A 10,331-nucleotide genomic window follows, 5' to 3' on the forward strand; every position below is an offset into this window, starting at 1 on the left:
GTCCACAGGGAGGCTCAGGAAAGAAATACCACCATCTAAAAATGCTAACATACAACCCAATGTAAACGCTTCAGACTCAGAGGGGTTAGGTGATACATTCAAAATCACACAGCTATCAAGTGGCAGAGCCAGCACTGGACAAAGCTCTGTAGCAGAACAGTTATGAGCATAAGCTCTCAAACCAAGCTCTCAAGCCAGACTGCCTATGTTCTTATCATGGCTTTACCACACACTAATCTACGGCTTTGGGCAAGTTACCCAAGCTTTCTCTATCTCAGTTTCCTGAGATGTAACAACAGTACCTACCTCTTAGGGCTCTTTAGAGAAATAAATGAACTGTGTACAGCACACCAAAAAGTATCTGGTAGTAATAAAACTCAAAAAGTCAATTATTCCCATTATTGTCTTCTATGATACCAATGTTTGCTTCAGACATTTCCAATACCTACCTACATTCTCTAAGGAGAAATCAGAAACTTATTTTCCACAAAGTATCCCCTTTTGTGATTACCAACAAACACTTTAAATAAGGAATCAAACCTTTCATCTTTTTCCTTCCGAGACATCTTTCTATTATCAGCTTCAGAAAGTTTTCGAGTCACTTCTTTGGAAACAGCATCTTCCCTCTTCTGGGCTACTCTGGAAGGAAAAGAAAAGAAGTTTCCACATACTCCAGGAGGGAACATCACATTCTCAGAAACACTCTGTACTCATATTTTATATTGGCAACTGTATGATACTTTACATTTCAAGAAAATAAACTGGACAGAAAGTTCCAAATTTATTATACTCTACTAGCCAAAGAGAGCTCAAGAAACTTCCAACATGTGGTTTATTAGTTATGTGCTTTTTTGCTTAAAAGGGAGAATCTTCCAAAGTTTAGGTATGTAATATGAAAATAAAAGTCAAATGCTATTAGCAAAATTTCGTTACGAATCATTATAACTCCATTTTGTCTTAATCTATAATTTAACTGTTCAACAGATTAATTTGGTAAGGCATTAGCAAATGATATGTAATTTTAATTCCAGTAAATAACAGGAGAGAAAATTAGGCTTAAAAAACAAAGAGGAATTAACAGCTATACTATCTTAAAGAAATGATTTTAATTCTACTCCAAAAAACAATTTCACTAAAAATAAAAAAAAACACCATGTGGTCAGGGATAGACCACACCACTTTTAGTTAAATGATACGATGATTGAAACAATATGGAATCAGCCAGAAAAGGCTGGAAGTGGTATTCAATATACCAGATTAGAATCTTTAGTGACAAGTCAGAAAAGAAAAATTAAATGTATACTCATCAAAAAATCCATATGGTGAATTTATCACGTGGGGTTGCTAGTGAAAGAAAGGATAAAATTTAAAGTATGATGAAATACAAAATGCTTCCCAAAGATTATGACATTTAAATTCAACACATTTTTGACAAGCCATAAATATACAAGAAAAAGAACTGATCACAAGCAACACGTAACAATTATCCATATAGTCCCATATGAAAACATTCAGCACAATACTAAGATGTGTTAAAGGCAACAGGATGTGGAACACAGACATAGAAATCTATTCATTCTATATTGAATTAATCAATCCCTCGTGACCATGCTATATTTAGTTCTGGTCAGTATGCCAAGGAAAACTGTAGAGAAATCTGGATGGATTCCTGAGAAGTAAGCCCAAGATCATCCACAGCAATAGTTTTCAACCTTTCTTTAACCAGCAGAGCCTCCAGAATACAAAGCAAGCACAAATTCTGTCTGGTTTTACCTATGTTGCCATCTCTCTCAATCACGATCCAAGTTAGAATCAACATTGTTAAAAAGAAAACTTTAGATCAGCTTCAACCAATGTATTTTTCCACAAATTGATAACTAGAAGGAGAAAAATCTATTTGTCTAAGAAAAATAAACAAAAGAAAATTAAGCTCTGAAACCTAAAGAAAAAGGCAGCTAAGGGGGCAGACAGCTGTCTTTTTAAGATACTTTAGGACACAATAATGTACTTTTCCCTCCAAAAATCCAACTTAACCCAACTCATTTTATTATGTGATATAAAAGTTCTAATATGAAGAGCAGAGACTCTCACCTCTGAACCTGTTTAGCAGACCAGACACTCAGTAAGTGTTTCTGAACTTCACATAATATCACTTATTTTTCTAAGAAAGGTCAACTGAAAAGAAATGGACAGAATTTACAGCAGAAACCTTTCTTAACTAAACGGGGGAGGGGGGACGGGAACACACACCTAACTGTCAGGACTCTAGGACACAGGAAGAAACCATTTTCAAGATTTAGTTATCTCCCAGCATCTTCAGGACAAATAGTCAATCAATCATCTGTCCATATGACAAATCTTCCTGAAAAGGATGAACCAGATCGTTAACTTTTCTTCTAGGTCTCAAATTTAGTATTCCACAACCACACTATAGGTATATTACAGTTCATGAAGAAGATGCCCTACCCACCATCTTAGGGCTCTTAGAAAATAAACCGCACTCAGAACTGAATGCTCTAAAACAAGACAGAGGCCACTCCAGTGATCCAGCACTCAGCCAACTGTGATAACCCACAAAATCAACTGTTCCTTTTCTAGTATTTTTTTACATCAGTATGTCAGAAATTTTCCAGAATAAAAAATCAAAATACTATCTATTTAATTCCTTAAACACATCTTTGCAAACATTTTTTAAGTCATATCACCTTAAGAAAAAAATTCCTAAGGGCTCTCTCACCCCCAACCTGTCCAGCACTGCACATAAACATTTATTGTGTGTCAGACACTATGCTTATCACACATTATATTTAATCCTCGCCATCCTATGAGGTACCATTAGTATTCTCATTTTACAACTCAAGAATCTGAATTCTAGAAAGGTAAAATATATACCCATGGTTACACATGTAAGAGCAGCGGAACAGGGAATGGAATCCAAACTGTCAACTCTGAAGTCATCTTCCCTGACTACCATCACCCAACCAGACCCAGCATCACCCTTGCTCTTTGACCTTAACCTTCTTGTTAATCTGTGGGAGTTTCGATGTCAGTGGCAATATTTAACATTAAACCAAAACTATGACTTAAACAAAATTCCACGCTGAGTCTATTTATCAGTAACTCACTGAAATTTTTACTGAACTAAATGTACCATTAACTGTTGTAAGGGATATAAGAAATGGAAGTTGCCCTCATCAAGCTAAAAGCAGAAGTGAAAAAGTAAAAAGAACACGATTGCGATTCCATAAAGGTGAATGAAAACGGACATGCACATCAAGTGAAAAAAGCTAAGTCCCAAAGGGACTGAGTTCCAAAAGGATTAACAAGATGAGCTGTGTTAAGAGCTTCGTCACTCACAGATGGCTATGCCTCACAAGAAAGACAGCCCAGAAGAGCAGAGGCTGAGAATGGCAGTTGGTGAAGAGGGACTGTCAAGCAGAAAGATGACAAAGATGAAGTGATCACTCTACTGGTCTAACAAAACTGCAGCTACGTACAACCTGAGCTCCTATGGGTCCAGAATAGCAGTGGAGAAGCTGTTGAGATCACTTTCAGTCACGGAGGTTATATGGCCTCCTAATAATAAATCCCCTTTAAATGATATCACCTTGATTTGTTTCCATTCCTTGTCACCAGAAAGAGCCTAACACGGGGACAAGAAATTTAGGAAGAATTTCTCTGGAAAAGATTCCTAAGTCTTAAAATAACAGGCATGTAAGAATGAAAAAGCAGGGAGAGAATCCTAAATTACGGAGGGCACAAGATATATTCAACTGATGACATGAAGGCTAAGTTAGAAGAGCTAAGGCCCAATCTTGAAAGATGAGGCCACACTGGTAGGAGGCAGATGACATATTCCAGGGACCTGGAAGAATTTGGCTTTAATACACTTAGGGAAAAAAGAGAAAGCCATGGTGAGTTTTAAGTAAGAGAGTGACATAAAAACGATGGCAGATAAGAATACGTGTTCTACATCCCATAAAACAAAAATAACACCTGCAGTTCACTCTCTCATGAATGATGTAAGGATTATGTAAAGTGCTTTATACAGTGCATGGCAGAGAGGGCCCTAAACTTGTTTTTAAGAGACCAGATGGAGACTGCTACAACAATCCAAATAAAAACAGTGTCCAAATTAGAGTGTGAACTATAGAAATGAAAAGACAAAGTTCACACAAACACACTGGTACTTCAAGTCTCAGCAAAATTCCAACTGTCTTTAAGAAAGTACTTCCAAAGAAATATAGCACCAAGACTCCATTAAGGCAGCAAAGAAATATCCTGCTATTTTAAATCAAGCAGCAAAGTGTGCATGAAAACAACTTCAATGGGCACCTTTTCCAATTAAACATTAATTCATACCTGCTTCCCATAGGACCATGGCACTCTGAAATAACAAATGTTGAATTTAGACTGCTCCCCCCACATTTTAACCTTATGAAACTAGAGCATACAATTGTTTATAATGTATAAATGTATAGTTGTGAGACTTGGATTTTCTTCTCCAAAAACTCTCATTACAATAATGAAATATTTTATAATATGTGATCTTAAAATAGAGGGAATATAGTAATATTTTACATTTTCACACACTCATAAGAAAAAATGCAATTAGCATTAAAAATGTCAGCGTTTAATAACAAAAAAGAAAGACAACTTCTTTCACATCTAAAAATAGAACATGAAGGGCCCAGAACAATTCTTTCCAGAAAGAATTCCATTTGCTTCTGAAATGTTAATTTACTTAGCAGGTTTGTTTTCCTGATTAAACCCCATGATTAAGGATAGTGCTTAACTATTCTAATTCCACCCTCAAAACCTACTTTCATAGCAGTATCAGAAATCACTGTCTCTGCTTCAGTTAGCTAATAATTCTTCATAGCATTAAGATGCCTTTCCCCCAAAATACAGACATATTTATCTCAAATTAATACTTATTGACACCAACACACAAATAGTCTTTAAGACATCCTACTATATAAAAATGCAACATACTTTCGCTTGAGAAATATACTTACTTGTGTTTGAGAACAAATTTCACATTTTTGTAGGCAAAGGCTACCAAATAAGTGCTTACTAGGGTCATCACGCTATACAGAACTGCAGACTGAATAAGATCCATATGCCATATTCGCCAATATAACCCTGAATTAAGATGGGGGGGTACAAAAAGAAACAAAACATTACCACCCAGTTATAAAGGCCTTCTGAAATAATTAGAGCTAAGCCTGATAAAATACAGTCGAGCTTAAGGAACACAATATAACACATTAGGAACTTCAGAAGTGAAATATCAAGTAAGAAGTTACAGCCCCAAGCCTTCCCAATTCAGAACACTTGAAAAACATAACCTTCCTATTACTAGTCCCGATGAGATTTCTTTGTTTCTTCTAAAATGAGAACTCTGGCTCAACACAATCACAATCCAGACTTCAAATTTTATTCATCAAGGTACTATTATGGTAAATACAGGTCACTCCAAAATCCCACATGCAGTCCTAAACCAGTTTCTGTGCTGACGTGGCTATTATTTGAAATCAAGGGAGTGTTCCGAGCGGCCGGTGAACTACTAGGGTCTCACACTACATTAATTGCACGACGAGTTTTATTAAGGCCGAAAGAGAAAACAAATCTGGATTTGACCGCCCAAAAAACACTGCAGCAGTGTGAAAGTCAGGAAATTCAAATTCAGGAATTTTGGCTAAGTCTGCAAAGTTTTCCCACCCAAGTGAGAACTGCCCTAATAAGATGATTAAAGAATTTTAACAAGGTAAATCACTGGCCCTTGGCAGTGGTCCAACATCTCATGAAATTAGGAAGATGATGCTCAGCAGTGTAAAGCGGTTCACCTAAAGCTACATTCAATGCAAGGGTTAATGGGAATCTCCCTCTCTTTTAATTCATTAGTTTCTCCAAAATAATGATACTAGTTTATGACCTCGTAATGGCAAACGACAGTTGGCTGTGTGGAAAAAAAAAAAACAGACAGCAGGTTATATGCAGATGTTCACACCAGATCTTAACTAGGGTGCTTGTTTAAATACACATTCGGAGCTACCATCTCAATGCTAGTGCATCATAAATCTCAGGTACTGGGGCCCAGGAACGAGCATACTTTTAAAAAGCGACACAGTAACTTTCCTGTAATACCGCCCACCACTATCCCAGACGAGAACACTGAGGTCCATAGGGACCACGCGCTTTCCCGAGCTCAGGGTGAGCTCGGGGGAGAGCGCGAGCCGAAGATCCCAGCGCTTACTCTCGCTGGTCCGCCGGGCCCTGCCACGTCCTCGTCCGGCCCGACCCTCCAGCGGCCTCCCCCACCCGCCTGCTCCCAGCACTCACAAATGGGGATGGCGGACACGATAAAGGCATTCCCGAAGAAGAGCGCGGAGGACTTCGCCGAGAGGTTGCGGCTGAAATCCTGAAGAAGCAGGTCTTCCTCGGATTGCTGCTTGGAGCCGCCTTTGGGAGCCATGGTGGAGCCAGAGCTACGAGTGCCGAGAGGGCGCGAAGTCCCTGACACCGCCCCCACGACCGCCGTATCCGCTGGCGACCCGTCAGCGCTGCGCGCGGAGGCGGGACTCACGCGGCGCGGAGCAAGCTTCCCCAGGATTGGCCAGCCAGGAGTCGCTACGTAAGCCTTTCGGTATGATTGGCCGAGCAATCCAGACTTCCGCACTCCTTGCGAGCCACTTGACTCTTCGGCTTCCACTGGAATGGTGGGATTTGTAGTTTAGTGGATACTTCTTTTTTTAATTAACAAAACTTTATTGACATTTTAACTTATTGACTTCACAGCTGCTAGTAGACTAATGCTTTCCAAGTCTGGAATTCCAAAATAAGAACTTCCGGTCCTGCGTCATACAATCATCCACAGAGTTAGTACCCTCTGTGTGTGCCCAGTCCTGGGGCATAAGAGGAGGAAGAGGAGAAAGGTAGATATAGCTAACATGTGTTGAGTCCCTTCTCCTTTCACGTCCATTGTTTAATTAAATATCCTCAAAAATCCTATGCAATGCATATCATTGCCCCGTTTTGCAAATGAAGAACCTGAGAGTGGGAGACCCATAGGGCTGGTCTCCTGGGCGGGGCTCTTTTCACCGGAATTAAGGGTTACATCTGTACGACAAAGAAGGCACTTGCACTTTTAAGGAATTCATGGTCTCATTGATGAAGATAATATTTAACATGTGTCTAAAACATTTACAAATTACTACTATTTTATTACTTTTATTTCAACTAAGTTTTTAAAGTAGTGTGGTCTCCAGAGCCATGCTAAATTAAACATAAAAGACAACATGTTGGCTGCACAGGCGTCCTCTGAATCTCAGAAAATTGAATATGCCTATTAAAATAACTAATACTGCTTTTAACTCACCAAATTATCATTTTTTTCTTCAAAAAATAATCCTCAACCACTTCTCTCGCAGCCAAAGCTTTTTTCGTCTACGTTACTGACATCAGACAAAACTCCCTCAATCTCCATCCTCTCTATCAGCAAATTTGTAGATCTTTCTCTCTCACCTTACCCAAACTGTAATCTGCCTCCACAGCTTCCATTCTAATGGCATTGTCTTCAACCTTTTTCAATCTATTCTCTATATAGGTACCACGGTGAGTTTTCCTGAGCTATAAATCCTTCCATTGTCAAATGCGGTTTTCACCAATTCACTGCAGAATGAGAAACGAAAAGTAGACTGGCGAATTTTTCAGAAAACAAAGTATTCATTTTAAAATATCTGCATTTATGTCCTTTTTTGTTGTTAAAATGCTTTTGTGGTGGTGGTGGTGGTGGTGGTGATAAGAGAAAAAACTCTTTATTTTCTCTTCCAATATACTCCTCTCTCAGTTTTTCCTGTCTTAATAAATTACTCCCTTTTTCACTCATTTACTTTGGCTTAAATGCTATGTTTCAACACTAATTCCTTTCTCTTCCTCTCCATCTATAATTAATTCATTAGCAAAACCTTTTGGCCCTGTCTCTAAAACTAGATTTCCTGCTTGCTATTTATAAACTAAATATATAAAAAGAAGGTAAAAGATAAATTCAGAAAACTGTAGATCAAAAGACACAAAAATCATCAGGATATTTAAAAGAAAAAGAGTCAGAAAATAAGAAACAATAATGGTTAAAATGAATTAAACCTGAAAAATATTTAAACAATTAAAATAGGAAGTACAAAAGTGCGAGATGTTAAGTACATAAAAATGTTAAAATTGAAATGATCAAAAGGAGCTAAGTGAGAAAAATTGATAGTCTTTGTAAACCAAGAATAAAAACTTAAGATAATAAATATAAACAGAGGAGAATATAAAACAGTAGAGATTTAAATTTTTTATAGGGATAAGTTCAAGAAATATGATAAGCAATGATGCTTATGACAGAGATGGGTTTTTTTTTTTGATGAGGGTTACAATGAAGATTATGAAGATTGAACATCTGAAGTACTGGAGTAGTGTTTTCTTATATCAAATGTTATCTAATTCCTTTTGAAGAGCAGTAAGATCAAAGGATCATTTATATATGGCATATATGGTCATGGCACATTAGACAAGCAAAGTGAACAATGTCTAAAAAGCAAAAGGAAGGATAGACAATAGATTCTCTCCAAAGATCTGCAATGTATTTTGTCTGTTTCAATATAGTTTAACTTTACGAGGAAACCAGATGGACTTGATTCCATACCAGCCTGTTCAAATCTGTGAATCTCAGTCTTAACATTTCCACTAAATCACTTTACACTTATCAGATTGGTGAGAAAGAGAGAGAATTTAAAGCAATGATATTTATTGCTGTCAGGGATATGGATAACAAATTTCTCTCATCCACTGTTGATATCTTAGTGGAAGAAAATCTGGCAAGTTAAAAATTAATATACCTTTCTGTGGCAGACACTGCAAGTTGCCTAGCCAATAAAGAAAATCATTGCTAGCTTTTCACTGGGAACTTATGAACAATAACAAATGGCTCATCCAGGGCTACTATGGCGGGTGGGGGAGCTCCTGTTATGAAGCCCATTTGAAACGGAAATCTCATAGAAATAAATTCCATAAGAAGAGATGAAACACTTATATTAGTCTCTAGGTATAATATTTTAAAGTCCTATCTGAAAGACAATTTACTTTGTCGAACTACATATTTTAGGCACTGGTGTATGATTAACTCATTGATTCACGTATTCATTCAAATACTTATTGAACAGCTACTACCTGAAAGGTACTGTGCTAAACCCTTGGAAGTATCCAAATAACAATTGTTATAATTATGATTATAATAACCAACATTTATTGAGTCTTTGTTATATACTCAGCCCTTCACATAAACGAATTTAATCCTTACAGCAACACTAAGTGATATGTGTTTTTATCCTCATTTGTCAGATGAGGAAACCGAGGCACAAATAGTACAGTGTCAATGAAAAAAACCTATAGAAAAAGTTTGTAAGAGATTTTAGAGTTTACTTGAGCTGAACTGAAGACATGCCCAATATCAAGATCTCAAAGGATTAAGAAATTGCTCCAGAAAATGGCAATTTTGTAGTTCTCTTTATACATTTAGAATCAAAGTCAAAAACGTAGGAAGGTTACATGAACTCCATTGGTGGTAGATGAAGTGGGAGAAAGCAAAATGGGGAAATCTCTAGCACTGGATATAAAGTAAAATAGTGATATATACTTCTTTTACATTGGTGGGCACAGGGTACTTAACATTTAACATTTACAGTAAATAGAGATAGTATGCAAGCAACAAGATAACAATGAGAAGTTTGGGGGTCACCATGCTCTGGTTATGTCTTCAAGGGAATTGGTAAAGATTAGTATTTCTTAGGTGCATTATCCTAGATGCATAAGAACAATGGACAGAGCTCTCCGAAGGCAAAGATTAACCTTTTACTAAGGAAGCTATAGGCCAGGAATGTGACTACCCACCATGACCTGCCCAGTTAGGAATCTGTGATCACATCACCTTGTGAGGTTACTTTCGGTCAATGGATTTGTCAGATTTATTATGGAGCCCCTTTTTCCTCTACAGTTGTATGCTTTTTAATAAACCAATAATAGTAACTAAAGTATTTTCCTGAATTCTGTTAGCTGTCTTTGCAAATTATCAAACCCAAGAGGGGGGTCATGGGAACCCTCGATTTATATAGCCGATTGGTCAGAAGAACAAGTGATAACGTGGGACTTGTAATTGGCATCTGAAGTGAAGGACAGTCTTATGGGACTGAGCCCTTAAACTGTGGGATTTTTACTAACTCTTGGCAGTTAGTGTCAGAATAGAGTTAAACTGTGGGATACCCAGTTGTTGTCCATCAAAAATTAGAGAA

General features: G+C 37.5%; 1 protein-coding gene across 1 annotated transcript in view; it reads right to left on the reverse strand.

The window, feature by feature from the left end:
- The window catches only part of SSR3 (signal sequence receptor subunit 3), a 14,326-nt gene extending 7,790 nt beyond the window's left edge, over positions 1-6,536 (reverse strand). Inside the window, exons 1-3 of the mRNA XM_011379314.2 lie at positions 6,346-6,536; positions 5,019-5,145; positions 541-639 (exon numbers count right to left, since the gene is read on the reverse strand). Coding sequence (XP_011377616.1) covers positions 541-639; positions 5,019-5,145; positions 6,346-6,478 — 359 coding nt within the window. The 5' untranslated portion in view covers positions 6,479-6,536. The remainder of the gene's footprint in view (positions 1-540; positions 640-5,018; positions 5,146-6,345) is intronic.
- Between the last annotated feature and the right edge of the window lie 3,795 nt (positions 6,537-10,331).

Source organism: Pteropus vampyrus, unplaced genomic scaffold, assembly GCF_000151845.1.
Source record: "Pteropus vampyrus isolate Shadow unplaced genomic scaffold, Pvam_2.0 Scaffold12, whole genome shotgun sequence".
NCBI lineage: Eukaryota > Metazoa > Chordata > Mammalia > Chiroptera > Pteropodidae > Pteropus > Pteropus vampyrus.